Source organism: Diabrotica undecimpunctata, chromosome 10 (genome assembly GCF_040954645.1).
Source record: "Diabrotica undecimpunctata isolate CICGRU chromosome 10, icDiaUnde3, whole genome shotgun sequence".
In the NCBI taxonomy this organism is placed as follows: Eukaryota; Metazoa; Arthropoda; class Insecta; order Coleoptera; family Chrysomelidae; genus Diabrotica; species Diabrotica undecimpunctata.
Window position 1 is genome coordinate 58,751,717 of NC_092812.1, and position 25,279 is coordinate 58,776,995.

Below are 25,279 nucleotides of genomic sequence, written 5' to 3' on the forward strand. Positions count from 1 at the left end.
CAAAAAGGGCTATAAAAAAAAAAAGATTTTAATATTAGTTAAAAGCTTCAAATGTTGTCTCTTTTTGCAGGTAATGCAATTTTAATTCAATATTGTACAACTAATAATAAAGTTATTCTTTTTGCAGAGAAACGCAAGGTCAATTTAAAATAATACAGTTCAGATTACAAGTTCCGCAAACTACAACGCATGGATCCCCTTTGACTTCGTCAATATCCTATTTTTGTTATTTACCACACTTTCCTCAAGTTACAGATTAATTGTTTATAAATATACTGTTAGGAATTTATTTTCGAAAACTAAGACCCCTTTGTCTCCTCTTGATCAAATTAACGTTGTTTACCACATTCCTTGTGCTGAATGTAACTTTTGTTATGGGCGATCACTCATAGCTAGACTAACCTCTCACCTAAGTGATATTAATTTATCTAAACGTACTTGCGCCTTAGCACAACATGCGATTTCATCAAAACAGTAATACATAAATTAATAATAAATATATACATTTTGAATTTACTTTTTTTACTTTGATTAATTACTATGATTTATTCTTTTGAATCGTTAGTACTTCATGATAGTACAAGTTGTGTCCTCACTGGTTATTCTAATGTTGAGATCTACATTAATGATAGAGGTGAATGAAGCCTTGCCTACTTCATTGATGATGCCAACCCATACACAACAGTAGCAACACCCCGGTTTATTAACGTCTTTTGAAATTACCGCTCTATTAAATGTCATTCTTAGTCGGATGTATTCGTTGCTAATATACACGTTGAAATAACTATCCTGCTGACAAGCCTCTTTCTCTTCAGACCTTTGAAGTGTTCGCTTGGTATTTTTTTTGGAATTCTGTTTGTCCTCCATGTTGGAAAGTATCTTGTTCTTATACTCCATTTTTTATATTTCTGTTCTTTGCAAAATTTTCGGTGATAAAAACTAAGAGTCGTTAATTTTTTTAATTAATACGAATATTAGAGATTGATTCTCTAATGGATTCACCAATATCCAGTAATGAAGTAGACACCATAAGAAGAAGATCAGGTGATCTTTAATTTATACTTTTATATTCTACATATTTTTTATTGTTTGTTTTGATAATTGAATAAATTTTATTTGAGCATCAGTTTAACAAAATACATTTGAACATATCTACGTTCTGTACACCGAAATATAACAAAAAACTTGAGTTGAAAAATATTTTTACACAAAATATGTACTGTAATTATAGAGGTTTATCTCTCGCTGACAATCCTAAGGCTTCCGTATGTTTTTTCGCTTTTAGCCTTAAATCTGCGATGCTGGAGTTTTTGTGGGCTACCGCCAAAGCAGCAAATTCTAGGGGATATTGCGGATGACACAGAATACTTGCGGCCGCAGCTGCTGCCGAACCACTTCCTACAGCTACGGCTGCAGCTGCGTACTAAAAATACAGTTTCGATATAATTAAAGTTAAAAACTGATCAGCTTGACTAAATATATCTTTCAAGCCGACTGTTTATGTCTTTATGTATATATTTATGTAATACATTATGGAAAATTAGGGCTTTATCATATAATTAACAGAATTAAAGGAAACAGAATAGTACCTTTTATATACATTTTTAAACTTTCATTAAATTTTCCAAATATGTAGTACCATTGTACCATTGGAGAATATAAGATATATATTGGATTATCAGGATAAAAAAATACATTGAATAACTATGCTGGGAAGATGATGTATCGATAATATTTCTACAATTCTTTCCAAATTGTTACTGTACAAGAAAATAATGATGAACGCAGACATTTTAAACGTGCATTTTTTTGCATGAATATACATTATATTTATAGGCAAAAATATTGCTAAATTGTACACAGTGTGGACTTTACAATGGATATAATATATTTTAACCAGAGCTTTGAGCTAAAACTATTAATATTAGGCACATGATAAATTTCTTCTGAAGGTGCTGTAAATTTGGCTAGAGTGATCTTCTGCATATATATGTATTATTAAGTATGCATAGATATAAGAGACCGACTTCGTTGATTCTAAACAACCAAGCCTATATTAGCTGTACTAGCAAATTACTACCTCTACTTTGAAATTGCCTTTGGAAGATGACCTAGGCAATACATTTTGGTTATAGTTGCAGTAACATATATTGTAGAACGCTTTAAATGTGGCGACTCTTTTTTAGAACCGACCGAATTCCTGTGCTGTTTTTTGCTTCCTGTATACTACCGAGTGTTTTTGTCTGAAATTCAATTGTTTTGAATAGTGTTGGTATGGGGAGACCCATTGTCTGATATCTACTTGGAGGTTATATTATGTACAATTTAAATCAAGCAATTTTTGAGCTGACTCGAGAAGGAAACTGTCTTGATAACATTTTCCTGGATTCTGAGATACAGTGTGAGATGGCCGGAGTATGCGAACTGGGTTTCTCTGACAACAAAGGACAACAGGTTGGTTTTTCATTGGATCAAGTTGATAAGTATCACGAAGAAAAAATTACATTTAGACAAATTACACAGAGAGGTCTATTTCTGTTGCATAATAGAATATCTGAAATAAGTTGTGACTTTGTGAATGTGAGAGATTGTGAATGGATTTGAATGAGAAGTATCATAATTATGAATATTCTGGAAGAAGCTTATTTGGAATCTTTCCCAGAGAAGAGGTATAAGGTAAGTGCCAATCAAACTTATAAAATTAATTGATTTAACATTGACTTAAGAGCAATGCGTGATCAACTACACTTTGTAGAACAGCTTAAAAAACAGTATCGGTCACCAGACATTGAGAGGACATTTAAAGACTTTAAAATGCTATGCAATCTTGCAATACAAAATGCAAAAATCATGGCAAATAACAACATCATCAGGAATTCCACTAATCCAATAAAGTCTATGTGGAAAATCATAAATGAACATCGTGATGTTAAAAAAAAAATACTTGCCAACCTCCTAATTTCAGTCCAAATATCTTTAATGATTACTTTTCACTGATAGAATCCAACTTGATCAAAGATATCCCAGATTCAAATCTGAATCAAATAGATATAACTCAAATAAATATATTAAATCAATTTTCTTTCTCAAAAGTCACGTTCAATAAAGTACGGGATCAATAATTTAAAAAATAAAAACAGCCGTGACATCAATGTAAAGTTGATCAAAAAAATAAAAAATATCATAATAATTTCACTTCCTACGCTAATTAATTCTGCATCAAAGAACATATTTTCCCGTATGTCCTTAACAAAGTAATAATTTGTCCAATCTTAAAAAAAGGGTACTTAAACCTGTCAGAACATTATCAGTCAGTCTCACTGCTGCCAATTATTTCGAAATTGTAGAAAAGTGCATGGAATTACAAATAGTAGATTTCTTTGGGGTCAATGGTATGTTTTCTGAATGTCAATTTTGTATATTATAGAGTCATTTCATAAACTTCAATTTAACTATGTCCTTTTGTGCGACTTGAGCAAGGCTTTTGACTTGGTCAGCCGTGAAATCCTCTTGCAAAAATTAGAAAAATATAACTTTTGTTCCGAGAGTATTGAGCTCATAAAATCATATATGAAAGATAGGGTACAGATTGTGAGGGTTGGTGAGGTGTTATCGTTAGAGAGTGTGTTAAATATTGGAGTACCCCTGGGCCCAATTTTATTTTTGATTAATATAAACGATCTTCCAAACTTAAAAAATAGGGCTAAGTTTAAACTATTGGCAGATGACACTGCGGTGGCCTTTGCAACTGATAATATTTAAGATGTGGTGGAGGGTTCTATAGTGAGAGATGTGGGTGATATGAATGCTGGAGTCGGCGAGATTGGATTTTAAGGAGTTCTTTTGGACCCAAAATTACAGTGAGGCCCACATATTAATAACTCGTGTACAAAACAAAATAAAAGTCTTCAAATGATTAAAAGGTTACCAATGTGCGTCCATAATACCAGTATATAGGAAATAAGTCAATATTCACATCTGAAGTAGTTTTTATTTTTTAATGATGGTCAATTTTGGGCTACCCGTTTCAAGGCTTATAATAGATGCCCCATTATCAGGCCCCAGTACGTTAGTCTTATTTATATTAAAAACTACTGAAGTTATCAGATACAGGAAAGCTTTATAAACTCTAAAATAAGACTAACGTATTGGGGCCTGATGATGGGCCATATATTGTAAACCTTGAAACCGGTAGCCCAAAATTTACCATCATTAAATAATAAAAACTATTTAAGATTGTGAGTATTGACTCATTTCCCAAATACTGGTAAATAAAAGACTCTTTATTTTGAGAAACCTTTCAAAATGCGTCTCACTGGAGACTATATTTACTACGTATCACTCCATATTTCAGTCACATCTTTCATACTCTATCCTTGTATGGGGTCATGCAGCTGATACTCACAGACTATTTGCTCTGCAGAGAAAGGCAGTGAGTGCCCTTGCAGGTTTGGGATTTAGGGAGGCATGCCGTCAGGCTCATAAAAGATTTGGAATTTTTACTGTACCGGCACAGTACATTCTAGAAAACCTTCGATTCCTGAAGATTAATATCAATCTTTAAAAGTCACGAAAATCAGCATGGTTACGATTTTAGGCACAAGAAGAATGTAATATCAGCATACTGGCATTTGAGAAGGTGTCCAAATATACCAGGGTATTGGGCAATAAAATGTTTTAATGTTCTGCCTGAGAATATCAGAAACTTTCCTGAAAAGGAATTTGAAAATAAAATTATAAAACAATATTGATAAAAAATTCCTTTTATACAATTCACGAATATCTACACCATAATTTTAATTTTAATTGACGTTTTGTACATATTTGATGTGTGTAAGATTTTATATTTTTGACATGAACAAACACTATTGAGTATTGAGTCCTACAAGGTGAGATGTAAATAAAAAATGGTCAAAATTAATTTTAGTACATACGATATATCCTGCTTTAACGGTATGTACTTAAGTAAGAAATAAATAATTTAATTATATATTTAATTACTAGAATAACCAGCCGCCGCACTATATACTAAAGCTGACCTATCAAAATCTGCGTTCTACTATATTTCTTACCACAACTATACCTGTTTGCAACGGGAATCAAAATCACATCATTCAGCACTACAAGCGGATATATTTAACTATGAGTTATATAGGCCGTATATACATAACTATATATGACAATGTTATAAAACGAAAAATGTCTGAAAGAAAGTCCGAATCAAATTTCTGTTAAAACTTATGGCCGTTAAGGTCGAAAGAAAAGAAAAAATGAAGAAAAGTGTTTGAGCTCGCGCAATATCATATAAGAATGAAATAAAATAAAGTCAATAATATTATAAAGTATAATAAAATAATAATATATACTCATAAAAAAAGAAGAGCAGCTACTAGAACTGTTTGAATGCGATATTTAAAAAAAATCACATTAAGGGAAAAGCTCATCATAAGCAAATTAGAGTAGATTAAAAATTCATTGGTATATTACAAGGTTATAACGCAAACAAAACAAGAAAACAATACTTTATTACATCTATATTGGTAACTTTTACTCTTTACTTAATTAACCTGGATGTTTACCTGGTGTGCTGCAGATATAAAAGCTGAATTGATAGCGGAGAATGCCGTTCCTTGTTGGGAGAAAGGCGTAGTGGCGAGCCTGTCGTAGTTGGTAAGTGCTACAGAACTAGAAGTCAACGAGATTCCTCTTAAAGCTGGCACGTTCATATACGGTATTACTCTGCAAGGCTCCAAGGGTGTACTGGAAGGTGGACTGTGGTTATTTAACATCACTCCTGAAATATAAACCCTAACGTTAATATTAGAAGTTCCCTAGGTCTTTAGAAAACAAGACAATATTGTAAAATGAATAAGAGGAAACAACCGTTTGAAGAAGCGAATGCTGGCGGTAAGTCAAGGTAGTGGATTAACGTGTGAAATATTATGTAAAATATATGAATATCTTAAATACAGTAACATCTTTGTAGGAATTATAATTTATTGTAAAATTAATATATTATTTAAATATTTAAATTATTTAATTACAATTACCAAGTATAAATATTTATTGCAATTAAAATATTAAAGTCCAATTACAATTAAGTACAATAAATTCATTTTACTATGTGCTTGTGTCGTAGGGAGTCTTATCTGCTACATCGGCTAGTGTTTCCGTAAATTCCGGTCACTAGAATACGTTTCTCTAAATTAGACAAGGTGAAAACTTCAGCTTCGTTGGGAAAAGATATACCAGAATGAGGATCAAGATGTCACTCACGCAAAAAGTAGTTAGAATTTGTTTTAACAATTTTTTTTAAATAAATGATAACTTTTTTTGGCTAGGACAATTTTTGAGATTTTGAGAATTTTTTAAAGATATTTTAACTCATTGCGAACAAAAAAAATCCATACTAACTTTATAACTAATAGTTTTCGAGTTAATGTTATTTAAAGTTACACAAAGCGCAAAAATAATCATTTTCAAGGTTCAAGAATATAGTAGGAGAGTAAAGAAAAAAAACTGAAAAAATCTTAAAGGTTTTGAAGGTTCTAAAAGGTAAATGAGGGATAGTTGATAACAAATCCTTGAAGACGTACAACTGATTTTTCTTTGTTTTTTTAGACAGTCATAAAAAGTGAATTTTGTGAAAAGTGAAAAATTTTGTATATTAAACATTTCTTACACATTTTAGAAAAACATTATTCAAATAAAAGTAGTAGATCTTAACAAGCTGTTTAATTTGTGAGTTTCTAAATTAAAATACATAAACAATTTACCAAGATAATTGCAAAAAACCTTATTTTTGCAGTAATGTTAATTTTAATGTTAATAATTAACTAAATTAATGTTTTTTGCATAATGACATGACAGTAGAGCGATTAGTTAACTCGCGACGCTTGCAAAGAGCAATCGACTCTTTGAGCCATTAATTTAAATGTATATTAAAACAATTTCAACATTTTATCAAAATTATTATTAACAAACCGTTTGAAAAAGGGGACTTTTAGCTTATAAACATTTATAACTTTGATATTTTTTATGTCACGACTTGTAACTAGGCTCACTGAAAAGATGATGAAAAAACCGAATCCTTAAAAAAAGAACCTTATATGACCAATAGGAATCAAGATGGCAATTAAAAATTGAACAGATTTTAAACGAAGATCTAAATTTTATGATCCATTTTATAGATGGGATATACCGAGAAGAAGTAAAAAGATATAACCCGTTAAAGTGATGGTACTCGTCATCTTTTACAGCCTGTTCGAGCTCCGTTTTTTTAGAATGGAAGTTCAAAATGGAGCGCGCTGAGAAAATTTGCAATATTACAGTTTTTATGGCACGCAGAAGCTTAATTTTTTAAATTGCGGAAGCTTATTACAATAATAAGAACTCTGTTATTTTCACCACCTAGGATAATCGGAAAATCCCGGAAAAATTAATTAGTTAAATGTTTCCACAAAAAAAGTAGAATTTTACATCTTCCTTGGCACTCCACCACTCGCTACCGCTTCGATAACAAAGGTGTTGCCCGAGGAGACGATCCTCCTGACTCCTCATCAATCTCTCTTCCACCGTCCAGTTCCAAAACCACGCTCTCATTCTTAGTCTTCCTAATCCGCTTTACCACTACATCTTTTCAATCTACCATTACCGAGCGAAGTCCTCACATCATATCAGCCAAGAATTCTTCCTTGGCCTTACTCAGCACGACTCTCTCTCTCTTGTCGTTTCCTCATTGCTGAGGATCGTGATTTCCTACAATGCGGGCACAGCACGACTACTCCATTTTTAATGGCAGGTGCTCTCACGCACTCTTTCTCTCCGAACGGAGTCACCGTCAAATTCCTGCCTCTCACTGCCCACTACGACAACTTGCGGGATACCTCCATATAATATTGGCACCAACCAATATGGCATGTGGCATGATACCACACGCACACATTCACGGTGCTCCTCCCACCCTTCTCGATTCTTTCCACCAACAATCTCAGCTCTGACAGGAACTTGATGTGCTGTTTAAGGATGAATTTGTACGCGCACCTTTCGGTGGACACTCGCTGAATCTCCTCATTGACATGCTGGACCCTTAGATATACTGTCCCCACACCTGTGGCCTCGTTACCAGATACAGGGGAGCTTGGCAGCTCAAAATAGAGGTCCTTGATTTTTTATATTATCCCCGCATCGCCAGAGTCCCTGATTATGGCTACGGCCACGTCGCTCCTGGATACGAAGAGACTTTCTTCTTTCCGGATGGTCCTCTTGAACAGAGCCTTCGGACAATCTTGACTGATTACCCCCATTATGTCTTCAACAGTCACACTCACGCCCTCGTTAATCTCCTCTCTATATCTGCCATTCATAGTTCCTACGAGCACTCTTCCTCCATGTTGATCTGGATTCCGACGTTTCTCTTCAGACCCATCGACGCTAACGTCTGCGTTCCCGCGCTTGTTGTGCAGACGGACGACCCCTTGCTCTTTTCTTTTTATTTCCACAGACCTTTTCTACCTCCTCTTTCAATTCCATGAAAGTCCGCTACAATCTGGCGAGCTGCCTATCTAAACTCAGTCTTGATTTTAACTTTGGTGTTAATATTGACACTTCGGTTACAGCCTTTCTTAGCCCTTGCAGCTCTTCACGCATGTTTTTTATGCTCCCTAATCTTGCTAGTGTTATAGAGTCTATCTGTACCTCATTCACTGGAGGAGACCTTTCCCTTTCCACCTTATCAAGGGTTTTCTCTCTCTTCCTAGATCGGGAGAAGATTCCTGAAGTGCACTCTGCTTGCACCACCATGATGACACCTTACTCCGCTAAGGCGAAACCCTCTCCGCAGTGGTTACCATCCCATTCCGGCGGCTCCCTTCGAAACCGTATAACACTTAGCCATTCACTACTTTGACACGGATCGCCTGACATCGTGTATTTGAGGATTATTTTATCGTAGTTTACTTCTATAAGCAGTGATGTCGCTTAATGACACTGATACATGGCAACACCGCTCCTCGCCACTGGCTGGTGCCTTGTGTTGGTGTAAGTGAGGAGCTCAGCCGCCTTACCTAAGTCCTTTATAGCGAAAAGGCCAAAAGCCGAAGAACACGAGTTAAAGTAAAGTGGAATGTCAAGGACCCAAGTCATCAAAGAGCCACAAACTTAGGTAGATGGCCGAAAATGGGCCCGGGCGACCAAATCCGGGCCCCATTCCGGTCACCCTCCTAGGCAGTATCTGTTTTTGCTCACCTACACTATTATTCAATATTATTCAATGTCTCATGTAGGCCAAATTTAACTAAAATAATAAAACACCCTGTGTGACTGTGTGAATTGATAAAATTTTAAATGTTATTTTAGGACACTCTTACTCTTACTCTTGGTTAGGTATATCGCCACTGTTAGCAGAGAGTTAGCAGAGTTAAGCAGAAAAATTAGAAAATATTTAAATATTTCAAAAATAAATGGAATTAGGTATAAAAAAAACCCTAATATAGATTAAAATATGGACGTTAAGAGTACCTTCCATTAATAAGTTGAAGGCCTTCGAAATGTGGACGTTGTGAAGAATGTTTCGCATACCATGAACAGATAGGGTGAGAAACGAGGAAGTCTTAAGAAAGGCAAATACTGAGAGAGAACTACTCAATTTGATCAAGGTACGAAAAATTGGATCCCTCGGCCATATTCTGAGAGGAAAAAAATACGCAATCCCTCAACTAATCATTCAGGGAGAGATTGAAGGCAAGAGAGGAGTAGGTAGCAAACAAATGTCGTGGCTACGGAACATAAAGAACTGGACAGGCATAAATAACACTGGCGATCTTTTGCATGCCGCAAAAGTCAGACGTCTGGCCTTAAGATATTTCGCCAACGCACTATAGGTGCACGGCACTATAAGAAGAAGAAGATTGAAAGGTAATTAAATTTTTCATACGACAGACTAGGAAAATTCAGGGTGTTTCATTTAAAATAAGTATGTTATTACATTGAATTTGCTAATAGAACAATCTAGACAATAGTCTATTACTAAGACCCAGGAAAAAATTAGTCTCTGATTCTTAGATTCGTAGATATTTAATTTTTTCTAAAACCTTAAGTTTTTATAAAATTCAAAATAAATCAAAACGCCCTGTATTTATGTATAGGGAACCTTTATAAAAGTATAGCTTACTTTTTAAATACAATTCAAATATGTCATCAAATATAGGACGTTCCATAAGAAAAATATCACTTTGATCTACCACTCTTTTTTGGAGCACCCTCTATAATTCGCATTATTTTTAAATTGTAGTATTAATGGCCCTGTATATTTGTATGAAAAAAACTTTGGATATTAAGTCGTTTTTTGAGCACAGACGGAGGCGTATAAGATGGGCCAACCCGTATACTACATATATATATATATATATATATATATATATATATATATATATATATATATATATATATATATATATATATATATATATATATATATATATATATATATATATATATATATATATATATATTATTAGTTATTTTGAAAACTTAAAAAATAAGACTTTTATAAATATAGCATTAATTTGAATTGTGCGAAATAAAATTTAATTTTGTTAAGAGGGAATAAAGAGCGTAATCAGTATCTGTAAGTATAATAGAGTCGGATACTTGTATATAATCGCTCTGTAGATGGTAGAATCAATTAAATTTTGAGCGTCTCGCATAGAGCCCATAAATCACGTTGACTAGTGGGAGCGGTAACTTGCACAAGCCCGTTAAAATATTTAGAAGATGAAATTTGTAACTGAAATTATACTTAACATCGCAAGAATCGACCCTCATAATTTTCAGGGCGACTATGAATATGTCATGACTTCATGCCCCACAACAAATCTGCGGGTACATAATCGGATTTATATACAAGAACACGCCAAAAAACTGTTAAGAGAAAGTTTTCAATCAAATAAAATAATTCCCCCAGGGAACAATTTTCCAGAGCTCAGTCATCCAAATACCGGGTCCGGGCGTAAGATGACTGGCCTCAGTAGCTCGTCCGGCGGGGACGAACCCCAGAGACCAGTAAATTACACTTACTGCCTACTGAATCGCGCGTACATCAACACAACGCCGTGGTTCCTCTTCCTCATTTCTGTTCCGCCATTGTCCTTGATTTTCGATCGGATTTCTTTCTGATACTCCCAAGTAATCCAAAGGTATTGCATGCTACACCCTATTTCTGGATTGGAGCCTACTTTTTTAAATCTTTTAATTGCTGATTAACAGTAAAATATGTCCCCGCAAGCAGACACATGTTTACTGATATCATCTATGTCCTATGATTTCAGGATGTCATGATGTATCCTGTGCTACCAGAGATTAAAATCCAAACTTCTTTCTCTAACATCTTTATTATCTATAGATCCTGTCTTCCTTTAATTTCATGATTTCCAGTGAAAAGCTTGTACCTATACCTACACGAATTTCATTCATTCTCTGAACACGTCTGTACCCTCTTAACTAATTAACTCGAATCTTTTCTACACATATTAGTTGGCTTTTAGATATTAATTTTTACACATTAATAAAAATATTACTAATATTAATTTATATTTTCTCCAATTTTGACAGAATAATTGCCGCATATAATTATTGTTAACTTGTATTTTTACTGTCAACTGTCATTTATTAACAAAAATTTAAAAACACATAAAAGCTTGGCTGTTTATTTGTTCTCGAAACTTACTTAATTTCATTCCTTGGAGTTTTCACCTGTGCCTCTCATCCTACTGTCTACTGCCTACTATTCTATATAAGTTTTACATCCATAATTGTCAGTATTAGATATGTTTAATTCTAAACCTACTTTTTGTATTCAGTTTATGTTGCTTTTACTTCAAATTGTGAACTAGTGCTATTTGGCACTTGGCAGTCTGCTTAACTTATAATATGCATACATTTGACATTCTGCTTAACATAATATATTTAAAGGTACCGTTGGTACAGTATAAATCCCGATGCACGTCATCCTCATCATATTAAGTGACGTCACATGATACCAACACAAAATATTTAAGTCATAGGTCTGTTCTTTCTTAGAATCTTTTAGCCAAGTACACTGGAATTACAACCACTAGACATATTTTATTATATACGCCTAGAAATAATATTTAAAGATTTCTATTAATGTAAACTTAAGGAAATACAACATAACTTGTTTCATTTAATTTGTATAAGTGGATTATAAAGCGTTTCTATGAAGCACACTTGTCCGGATCACGCTTTAACTGCGATTGAACGAAGGTGACATTTTGGCATAAATTGGTAACACTTATTTGACAGTTGCGGTGTTGACACTTCAGATTTGGTTTTATCATTTTCTATTAATTAAACTTTGTGCTTTTTAGAACAAAATTAGTGTGATTTAATTCCAAAATGTCACATAAGAAGTTAAATAGTCGTTGTAAAGAGATATTAGCTTCTATGATTCATTATTTTAAACAAGAACGAGATAATAAAAGAGGATCTTGCTAGTTGGAGGGTACTATACCTATATTTCTGCATTTTATTTTTTTATCTTTCAGAATAGGTTGCTTTAAGAGCTTTCCATGATATATTTTGTAGTAAATTATCATAAGTTTTTCTAAGACTGACACAGTGTAATTAATTCTTGAGCAGCTAATCGTAATTACACTTAATGAGGTGGCCACTGATAGCTCTTAACCTGAGAATACTGAAATATCTTGAGCGTGGTAGTTCAGGCTACTGAAAGATGTACCTAGTAAGACCTGGTCATAAAATATGATAGGCTTAAATGTAGTTTACCATGTCGTGACGGATTTTTTCATGTCAAGTCAAGTGTGCTGAGTTCTAATATGCATTCTTTTTAGGGCAATGTTTACTTCCTGAGATTAAAATTAAAATAGTAAAAATAACTAATATTTCGAAAGGCCTTCAAAATCTTTTTTTTAAGTGCATTTTCTGATCAATTTGATAATTGACTAGGTGTGGTTTGGTAAGATTTGGTTAGGTTAGGTTAGCCATTAGCTTTGGTTAGGTTTGGTTAAGTTTCGCGGGACAAGTGTTGGTTCAGGATTTAATAAATGAGCATGATTTGGAACTCGCTACGAATAAGACAGAGGCTGTAGTGCTCATAGGCCCCAGAAACAGAGAAGGAGTGATTTTTGAATGTGCAGGTGTGCGAGTTGCTCCCAACGAAACAGTAAAGTACTCGAAGGTGATTCGATATAAGAATGTAAGCTAGGGCAAATATTTGCGGGTGGTTATAAGCAAGGCTACTCAGGGAGCAGCAGCTAGAGATCCAAATCCGAGAGGAGGAGGGCTCTTCATAGTGTTGTGCAGTCAATCGTTCTTTACACGCTCCTAGTCTGGTGTCGGGTGGTAGAAATACCGACTTACAAGAGGCTCATGGTGAACATAGACAGAATTAGTTTGCTGCATATAGCATGTGCTTACAGGACTGTAATTGATGATTACCAGTTGTTATCCCCTTTATATTCTAACGCGTAAAGGAAAACGGCTGTTTTGACGTGGGGGTCAGAACATTGGAGAAAATGGGAAGCGTGACAAGAGTGTTACGTCCATAGGGACGTGATCCACGATCCAATGGGATGCAACATTAAATGTAGTGAAGAGGACGAAGTCGCATTTAAGGTCAGAATAGCCATGGTGGTTGCCAACCTCCGCCGCGGAGATGGCAAGCAAAGAAAGCAACAGAATCTACCGTTTTGTTGAGGTAGGTACTCATTTACGTTTTCAATCCATAGAGCATTATATATTGTGAATGCACGTAATAACTAAAACAAGTTACAGAAACATCAAGTTTTACTCTGTTATAACTTAAGGAATAGCCGAAATGATTCATGAAAAAATATCGAATGGAATCAGGAACGAAAGATATTATCCAGTGAAGCACCCAGATGACACAAAGAGAAAATACAAATACAAAAGCAACGAAAAAATAATGAATTTAAATGGAAATAAAATAAGTCGATTTTAAGTTAAAGTTAAATAAAATAGTTATCGAGCAACACCGTCCCTGTATACCAGCCCCTCAATCCGGAGTGCGCTGTCCTCATAGAGCTTAGATTTGATAAAATTACATTTACAAATAGGGGTTAAGTTCGCATTTATTCATTTCAAATATGGAATAAACATGTTGACTGTTTATTCATGGACTATACTGCTCCCTACGCAACTATATGTAAACGACTGAGGGATTTGCCTAATAGATCAGGCGAAAAGCTCGGGATTGTTTGGAAAAATATTCCCATAAAATATTTTTGTATAATTACATTTCTGACACCCTAGAAAAAGGTTCAAGATGTCGTCCATGCGAAAAGTTGTCTTAATTTATTTAAACAATTTATACAAATTGTAAAAATCAACTTTTTTGGCTCGGATGAACTTTATTATATTTTTTGGATCATTCTGAACAAAATTTTAAGACACATGTCTTGGTAGAATTTATAATACAATGTCAGTAATGTAAGCAAATTATAATATTTTTGTATATTTAGACGTTCGTGATAGCTTCGACTAAACAATTGTCACAACGCAGAGGAGGTGCAGCCTGAACAATGAAATGAAGATGAGGAAGTAAATTCAGAGGTACTAAATGCTGAAGCAATCCAACGTCAGCCCGTGGCTTCTACAGTTTCTTAAAAAAAATTAAAAGTAGTAAAGCTGCTCACCTCAATGCATATTATGTAGAAAATAAGCTAACGCCCAAACAAAATTAATTTCTCTGTGTAATTAAATACTCTGTGCAACTCCAAACATAAATTGATTTGAACCAGAGATCGAGTGCCTTACTGAGTTGAATAGTCCTGTGCATTTCATGAGACAATATTTTACTCAACAACTTTTTACTATAATGGCAGAAAATACCAATCTTTATGCAGTCCAACAACATTCCCAATTGGTACCAACAACAATTAGAAACGTGTGTAGGGTTGCATATCATAATGATAAAATTTGAGCTAACCACGCGTTAGATGTTACTGGGAGAACAAGTTGCTCATTCCGATGCTAGCAGACAATATGACTCGAAACCGGTTCTTCAAATTACGCCAAAATTTACATTTTGTGAACAAAAAAGAGAAGCCGGTCAATAGCACAGACGGATTTTGGAAGGTGCGGCCACTATACGATATTCTTCGCTCCAAAATGTTACAATTACCTTTGGAAAACACATTGAGCGTTGATGAACAAATGGTCCCTTTCAAAGGACCTCTACACGTGAAACAGTACATCAAGGGGAGACCATGTCCTTAAGGGATAAAAATATTTGCGCTATGTGGCACCAGTGGCATAATGTATGATTTTTTGATATACCGAGGTTCTTCTACAGAGCTTAATCCCCAAGAGAAAGAAGCTAATGGACAGGGGGCTGCAGTAGTTCTTAAATTGTGTGATCGAATCAAATAAAATAATGTCAGATTATTTTTCAAATTATAATCTCCTCCAAAATTTGAGACATAAGCACATTTATGCATCATTCAGTGCTCAAACAGACAGGTTTAAAAATCTGCCATTTTTAAGCGATCTTGAAATGAAAAGACACGACCGTGGTACTGCCCAGGAACTCTAAGTGAAGACCGAGAAGTCATCCTTACGAAATGGTTGGACAACAAGGCAGTCATAATGGCCTCAAACTATAAGATTGAGAGTAGTGTGTACCAGTGTAGGAGATGGGATAAGGCGGCCAAAGAGTACGTCAAAATTCCACGACCAGAAGTAATAAAGCATTACAATGAACATATGGGACGTGTCGATAAAATGGATTTTTTGATTAACCTCTACCGGACTTTAGTTCGAAGTCGCAATTGGACACTTCAACTTTTTACTCATGTTATCGATTTAGCTTGTACAAACGCCTGACTTGAATATAGGTCAAAAGCAATGGTACTCGGTGTACCCAAAAGATGGTCCTAGACCTTTTACGCTTTCGGGCACATGTTGCGAAAGCTCTCATTTTGGTTAATAAAACTAATCCAGCAAAACCGAACTACCATTAGCTACACCTCCTTCTACACCGTCCACGAGTAACGGACGACGAAAACAAGCACCCGTAGACGATGTTCGACTGTATCGATTTTTGGTGACAAAAGTTTTGCATCTTGCAGCAAATTTTCTTCATGTAGAGAAGGACTCTACATATAAACTAGGTAGTAGTAGATATAAACTTCGAAAAATGTAATGTTCACCTATGTGTTGGTAAATACCAGAATTGCTTTAAATTAAATCATATTTAATAGAAGTTTTTTGTGTTATTATTTTACAAAAAAAAATCAAAAAATATTAATATTTGATTAAATATTTACCCGTTACCAATTATACCATTGGGTCTAAACTATTAAACTCAAAAACTATTAAACTTACATTTTTGGACAAAACGTCAAAAAATTACAACAAATAATAATACTAATGTGCCAAAAACCAGATTTCCTCGTAAAATAAATCAGGACGAAAGGGTTAAAAGCTAAGAAACCTTAGAAATGTGGTTTTATAAAAACGTATTAAAAATATCATGAACGGATTAGGTATACAATGAAGAGATTCTTCAAAAGCTCAATAAAGAAAGAGTTGACTTCTTAACAAAAAAAAAGGGAAAAAGTTCATGTCTTGACCATGTTATAAGAAAGGGTAGAGCAAAGCTTTTGGAGTTAATTATCAAAGGGAAAATAGAAGGACACATTCGCTGTTTCAAGCTGCACAAGATAAAAATTGTTACCAACCTTTAACAAAAATGGTACCATACATAAGAAGACGATAGAAACATATAGGAAGCTTAGGTGTAGCAACGATTAATGCCAAAATCGGAGAGCGTAGGTTAAGAGGTTAGGGCAAGTTCAAATAAAAAAGAAATCAAAATATTTATATAAATATGTAATAAAATAACTTACCTTTTTGCATTTGATTTTCATGTTTTCGACATTTTGCTCTTCTATTTTGAAACCATACCTGTAAAGTAGAAACTTTAAATACTTTCTAGAATTGATAAATATTTTTATCTAACATCACAATAGGTATTTGTAAACTATACTTTCTAATTGACAATTGTTTAAAATGATTATTTTTGTTTTTGCTATCATACTATCAGTTATCAATCAACTAGGTGAAAAGAAGGCAAATTTATACGTCCAAACTTTCAGTTTGGTCATAAAAAAGAATATTTAGATGCATTTACTACACTATTAACAGATATTCAAAACACATTTTCCAACATATTTGTCTTTTACCTACAATATGTTTAAACATTGAAAGTGCGTATGACAATATGAATCTTGATATTTTAGTGGAAGAATTGATTAAATATTTTCAAAAATATCGCCTCAGTTGACAGAAGATATTTATAATTTTTATTCCTGCAGAAAGATATACGTATCTGAGAACTAACAATAACAAACTGAGGGATCCTAGATATAATAATTTAGGACTACCACAGGGATCAGTATTAAGTCCTCTGTTGTTTAATATGTATACTGCGGATTTGCATAAAGTTCTCACTAATATTATATATAATATATAATTTCCTTGTGTATTCACAGGCTAAAACTTACAATAATTTATTATGTTCAAATCTTAGGATGAATTCAATGCTGTCTTAATTCATGGTTCAATCAAAACGGGTTTGGAATTGCTTCAAACAAATCTACTGTCTGTATTTTCACTCGACAGAATATCCCAAAAAATTAAAGTTAAAACTTAATTCGACTATGCATTTTCTTCTTCCATTAAATATTTAGAAATGATTTTGGATCGTAAATTGATTTGGAAATTACATATTGAGTTTATGATAAATTTATGCAATAAGGGTTTAAATTTTCTTAAAGCAATTTCAAAGGCGTGGTGGGGAGCTGATGTTGAAACTTCCCTGCTTTTCTATCGATCAGTATATTAGATCTATAATTGGTTATGGATAATAATATGTTTTATATGGTTCAGCTTCTAAACATATTCTAAACAGAGTACAAGTTGTCCAAAACTTAGCGACTGCGAATTTGTTTGGGAGCTATGAAGTCAACTCCAAATAAGGCTTGATATGTAGAAGATTTAGAAACTCCACTCAATTATAGAAGAGAATATCTCATCTAGAAATTTTTAATTGAAATTCGATAGTTAAATATTAGTCTTTACCACAATATTAACAAGCTGAATGTAGCAGCTTTAACCAATAAATGTTAGAAGCTCAAAAACTCGCCTCTGCTTTGTGAGGCTTTTCGAATTCTGTCAAAATTTTATTATAATTATAATTTAGTTGTCAGCTTCTAACATTTTGTTGTCTTTCTTAGACATTCTTTTATACATAAAGTTAAATTAATAAAACCAATAGCTCTAACATATTGAGAAAATTGTTAGAGCTGTGGCCAGACAATATATATATATATATATATATATATATATATATATATATATATATATATATATATATATATATATATATATATATATACAGATGTGTACAAGACGTTAGTTGGCACCAGATGTGTCTTTTTTACAAACCTGCTATTAAGACATAAAAAATGTTTAAATTAAGCCATGATTTTTCTATGTTCAGTGCGGAAGCTAGACCAATTTATGAGGTAATACAGTAACTTATCTATCAAAAGTTAGATATCGATATTAACGATACACAGATGGGATTCAGAAAAGGATTAGGTACAAGAGAAGCTCTCTTTGCCTTAAACGTCCTAACACAGAGATGTCTAGATGTTAACCAAGAGGTACACGCCTGCTTTATAGACTTTGAAAAATCTTTTGACAAAGTACGCGACAATAAACTCAAAGAAATCCTGGAGGGTAAGAACATCGACACCAAAGACATACAAATAATATTAAATCTGTACTGGAATCAGCGAGCTAATATAAAAATAGAAGACCAAACATAGGACGAAATAGAAATACGTAGAGGAGTACAACAGAGTTGTATATTGTCACCGCTCTTGTTTAATATCTACAGCGAACAAATATGCCAAGAAGCTCTCTTACATGCAAACGAAGGGATAATAGTCAATTGAGAAGTTATCAATAACATTCGATATGCTGACGATACTGTGATAATGGCAAGAACAGCGGAAGATCTACAACGTCTAGGTGAAAGTATGAATGAGATATCTAATAACTACGGCATCAGGATGAACGTCAAAAAAACCAAATATATGACCATCAGTAAGAATCCAATACATGACACTAGTATCGCAATAAACGGTACCCAACTCGAAAAAGTAAGTGAATACAAATATTTGGGAACCCTCATCAATGAAACAGGTGACCAAAATCAAGAGATAAAAAGACATATTGAAATTACCAGGTCTACCTTTATAAAAATGAAAAAATTATTTTTTAATCGTGATATTAGTATTCAGCTACGAACTATAATGTTAAAATGCGATGTATTCAGTACTTTGCTTTACGGTGTTGAGGCATGGACTCTTAAACAGAGGAATGTTAAAAATCTTGAAAGCTTTGAGATGTGGTGCTACCGCCGTATACTAAAAATAAGTTGGGTGGATAAAATTACAAATGAAGAGGTAATACGCAGAATAAATAACGATCCAAAAGTTATACTGAATATAAAAAAGAGAAAACTTGAATACTTAGGCCACCTAATGAGAGGACAAAAATACACATTCCTACAAAATATAATGCAAGGAAAAATACAAGGACGCAGAAATCCAGGCCGTAGAAGAATGTCCTGGATGAGAAATTTAGAGAGTGGTTTGGCTGCACCACTAACGAATTATTCAAAATAGCAGTAAATAAAATTAGAATCGCCCTAATGATATCCAATCTCCGATAGGAGAGGCACTCAAAGAAGAAGAACAGTAACTTAAAGAATGTGAAGATACATCTGCAATAATTATTCTCGATTCACTTTCTGTTCTTCTTGCTATTCAAACTATGGATTATCCTAAACACAATTCAAAATTAGAAAAATACTTTTTGAAATTCATAAAAATCAAAGAAGAGTAAATTGTTTATGGATTAAGGCTCATATGGAACTAACGCATAATGAAAATTGACTATGGTCTGACTATATTGGAATCAAACTGCCAAGGTAAGAATTGACAACCAGAACACTCGAGATATCAAAATACAGAGAGGAGTCCGCCAGGGTTGCGTGCTGTCACCACTACTCTTCAATGTCTACAGTGAAGCGGTATTTAAAGAAGCGCTCTCAGATTCAATAGAAGGTATATCTAACAATGGAGAAGTTTTGAATAACTTGCGTTTTGCGTTTTAACAACAATGATTTACAGAACGTAATGCAATGCGTTAATGAATGCTGTCATGAATACGAACTAACGATGAATTTGAAAAGAACTAAATGCATGGTCATAACTAAATCAGCAGATGCAAACATCCAATTCATTGTTGAAGATACTGTAATTGAGAGTGTGAATACCTACAAATACTTAGGACCATGGATAACATCAAAGGTAGACCAAACCAAATATATAAACCAAATATAGTGCAAAAAAACTTTATAATCACCTTCCAAGAGAAATTAAATCCGCAACATCTTTCATTAAGTTTCGTAAGATGACAAAAATATATCTCTCTGAAAGACCATATTATTCAGTTGACGAGTTTCTTAATGTATAACAAAGAAACAAAATTAATATTGTTTATAATTACATTTGGGTGTCTCAAGCAGTGGCTACAATTTGTCTCATTTGTTGTTGTCTGTACAAATTATGTAAGTGATACAATAATTTTACTAATTTAAAATTGCATTGTTCTGGTTTTTTTATTATATTTGTTTTTGTTTTATACTTTTTATACTTTTTGTACTTTTTGACTGATTTTTTTTAGCTTTGTCCATAAAATTGTTCAATAATTTTCAGTGACAATAAAGCATATTTCTATTCTATTCTATTCTATTCTATTCTAAAGAAATTAGGACACGTATTGAAATAGCACGTGCATCATTCGTTAAACTTAAAAAGTTTACTAGAAGAAGAAGAAGTAAGTTACTAGAAGAATATTAAATGAAGCTAAAATAATATTTACTACCAAAAGAAGAAAACTTGAGTACTTAGGCGATGTGATGAGAGGCCAAAGATACCCATTATTGCAACTTATTATGCTAGGCAACATTCGAGGAAAGCGAAATCTGGGAAGACGAAGAAGAGCGTGGCTTAAGAACTTGAGCGAAGATCTTTGTAAACAATCTAAATTATAGTATTCACTGATTCAACCTTCAATTCCAAATATATATTGATTTAAAAATTGTATAGTACTTCGAAGATATATAACAACTTTAATCAGAATGAAGTTTGGACATGCATGTTTCCCTCTACATCTAGCAACAAATAAAGTTTTTGACTCAAATCTATGTACTGAATGTCAGAAAGTAGGAGACTTGAATAACATTTTCTTTGAGTGCACCAAATACATTTCACAGACCTATAATTTACTCAAAGGTTTAATAAAATGTAATGTTGCTCTACCTTTTAATATATGCTACGTACTGTCTCTAAACATGAAATGTATATATTCCCAAATCGATGGAAAGAAGCCCATGTGATAATGATTCACAAACCAAGAAAGAACAGAATTTTTCCGTAAAATTACAGGCCGATTAGCCTACTTCCAGCAGTCAACAAATAGTAGAAGGAGAGACAGACCAGCTTGAGATATTTCCTCAAGCACAATTTAACTTCTGAGCATAAATACTCCTACTAACCGAATACATTGCATTTGGATTCAACGATAAAAAATATATCGGAGCTGCCTTTCTGGATGTAAGCAAAGCCTTTGACAGAGTATGGCATCAAGGGCTTGTATTTTTTATTATATTTTATTATTTATTATTGTTCTTCCCTTGTTCATTATATGTTTTGATTTTATTTCTTTGTTAGTTTTTAGGTTTTTCAGTGTTCTGTAAAATAATTTAAATTTTCTTTGCTGGTTTCGTTGAAATTTCTCCCAAATTCTCTTTTTTGTATGTATGTACTCCTTACATAGTTTTTGGAGTGTTAACTTTTGTAAGTTAACAAATAACAGAGACGTAAACATTCAATAACAATGCTTTTTCGTGTTTCCAAATAATTATATTTGTTGTGGTATAAAGTAATCATGTTTATAGCTGAAGTAATATATTTTAAGTACATAGCCTCTTTTAAATGTGTGTTTTAGTTTATTGTATGTGTTTTATAGTGTATTCCACTAAACGATTAAGCTAATGCTCGGAATGTTAAAAGAACAAAAATGCGCCACCGAGTGATAAAGAAAGGAGGGAATGGTTGCCGCTCTCCGATTCAATATCATTAGAACAATCAATCTATAAAGTGGTTGTTGGACTGTAGAGTGACCGATTCATCGGATTCGAATCCGCAAGTGATCGCGCAAGATATCAATCACGGTTAATACACCCCTAACGTCGTTAATCCACTACTTAATTGATGGGATTCCCATTCCCTACACATCATACGTATTCATTAGTAAATTATCTGCTAATAGTTGAATTACTCGGACTAAATCGTTCGGAAACTGGTAATATAAGAAACACACTAATTCCGCGACGATCAATGGCTAATGGTATACGCCGTTTTTCGACCCCAAAACTGACCATTTCACTTTATTGGTATTTATGTTACAACTTTCTCGATTTATTGGAAAAAAATGTAGGATTGATTTTATGGCCGAAAGCGTTTTGGGCTGCCCGGTGGTACGGAGTATCGTAAAAAAGATATATGCTTAATATATCACTCAACTTCACTAGAGTTCAAACGACCATCATTGTTTTTCTTTCTACTAGTGTTTATAAAATCCTGCACGATAAATAAGTGACATACATTTAAGTAAGTATTAAGAATGAAAAGTGTTAAACCGTATATACAGTTGAGTCTATGGTTCTTTACCCGTGCGTCATCAGTTAAAGCATACGAAATAACTCAAGAAATTAACTCCACGCAACAGTAAATGATACAAAGTGTCTACTGCACCAATCACCGATTATATTATAAAAATTAACGGTTTCAAATAAATAGTACGTAAAATGTTAGTTTTGCTTTAAAATTTTGGTGCAGAATTACAGCTACATTTCGACCCATGCAACGAAGACTATAGTAACTCAAAAACGCTTAATTTGACTTACTATTATGGTATTACGAGTATTATTCTTTTCAAGCTCTATTTGGTAGAAAAGTATGGTAAATCAGATATAAATTTTAAGGCAACCAGTAAAACATTTGCATGTGTATAGTAAGTTTACTGACCCTCACTCCTGCAGGCGAAAACTATAGTAAGTTGAGTTACTGTAGTCTTCGTTGCAAGAAACAGCGGAAGGTAATGTAAGTAAGTTTGACTTACTATGGGTTTCACAGCATGCTTGTATGTTATGTTTGGGTTTGTTACATACTACTATAAAGATTTAATGTAGCTGTTGTGTGAAAATAATCATTTTTAACTCGAATTAAAATGAAATCAAGGACACAAAAAATTTTGCACAATGCAAAAAACTTATGTGAAAAACAATCATCAGATTCAAGTAAGTTTGATCTACATTAATTTTATTTCTTGTTTTTTACTAACATTAATTATTATTTTAGATCCGGAAGAACATTCGAAAACACACACCCTTCTAGCACATGTAGATTACAATATATGAGACGACAACCAAGTTTACTTTTGTCTGTAAAATTAGCAAATAATGTACCAGTGAATTTAGGTATGTTCATTGCTTTTATTATTTATTTATTTTAACTGGTCCTTTTTTTAGAATTGGATGACTCCCCAATCACTGAATTTACTTGTGCTAGTGTAGTACCCATTGTATCAGATGCAGGAACCTTATCGTATGATACAGCTTTAGTTCCCAGCAACCACTTTTTCAATCACCAACAACTTTACGTGGCACTTGTCAGATAGTTCAGATCTCGATCCTAATTATGAACCAGAACAAACATCAGATTCTGACTCATCTAATATGCCAGATACTGAAGTTAAAAAGTCAAATTAAGGGTGTCAACGTCTGTCGAAAGCGTAACATGGTGCGTAAAGAAAAAACAGGTAGAAAGCGTGTAAGAAATACAAGTGGGTGGCTTGATGTGAAGGCTAAGAAGGATCTAAACGTAGGCATCGAACACAAAAACCGTAAGGGTCAACTCCTGCCAGACAGATGAAGAATCCATGCAAAGAAGCCTGTAGAAATAAATGTCGAGAGAAGATAAGTGAGGAAAATAGGAAGATATTGTTTGAAGAATTTTGGAAAATTGGTGATCACACTAGACAATGAGATTACATAGCAAGATCTGTTAAGAAAGAGGATAAAAAGCAAGTGAGAAAAAAAAGAGATATATTTTATTCTTTAAATAATAGTGAAATTATTTAAAGAATGAAATATTATTTAGCTCAAATAATATTGTTGCAAGATTTTCAACGTATGTTTTTCGTTTCTAATATTTCATTTTCATCACGTTCAGAATCTGAACAGTATCTCCAATATTCTCCTGTTCTCCAATGTTAATTACTGTAGGTTTGATATTGTTACGATAGATGGTGACGTGTCGTATGACTCAGAACGGTAAACATGTTTATTACTAATATGCTTATTCATTCGAGTATTTTCTAGGTAATGCCTACCTGAGACACGATGGATCCCCCTTTGTTATAAAAACAACAATTCGAACCTTCTGGAGACGAGCCGATGTGAAAATACCAGTTTACCGTTACCATTTCGCCGCTAGTCGAGAGGGCCGTCGACTTTTCGAGATAACGGCAGTTTGTGTATATAAATGAAACATTTTATATGGAAGGACAGTTAATTTTGAACACTCGTGCCCGCGATTTAATTGTAACGTTCGTCAAATAAATTGTTGTACAGTAGTTTAATAAATTGATATAAATTACCGTGTGTTTTAATAAATTAAAATAAGAACAATAAATTAGAATTAAATAAAGACTTAACAATATTAATATTACTCTTATTTTCTTCTCTAATATACCACTGTTCAATTAATTTGTTATTATGTTCTACACACTTTACCCAGGCGACATCGTTACACTTTTGAATTGCTTCCTTCCACATACTTAAAAACATGTTCATCTCTATATCCATATCTTCCAATTATGTATTATAGTAAGTCTTGCAATCTGCCCATACTAATTCGATAGCATTAAGATCTGGGTGATACGGTGGCAATCTAAGCACTTCCATAACATTGTATTTCTTCAGCCAATCTATAATGTCTGATTTTAACCATTTAGCGGAAGGTTGCTTATTCACTATTTCACTATGGTAGGATGCGTTGTCCATGACAATCAAAGA

At 33.5% G+C, this 25,279-nt stretch overlaps 1 protein-coding gene across 1 annotated transcript in view; it reads right to left on the reverse strand.

Annotated features, from left to right (window-relative positions):
- Window positions 1-212: 212 nt before the first annotated feature.
- Window positions 213-25,279, reverse strand: part of LOC140451724 (uncharacterized) — a 66,723-nt gene continuing 41,656 nt past the window's right edge. The window contains exons 4-6 of the mRNA XM_072545568.1: window positions 16,908-16,965; window positions 5,580-5,794; window positions 213-1,423 (exon numbers count right to left, since the gene is read on the reverse strand). Coding sequence (XP_072401669.1) covers window positions 1,226-1,423; window positions 5,580-5,794; window positions 16,908-16,965 — 471 coding nt within the window. The 3' untranslated portion in view covers window positions 213-1,225. The remainder of the gene's footprint in view (window positions 1,424-5,579; window positions 5,795-16,907; window positions 16,966-25,279) is intronic.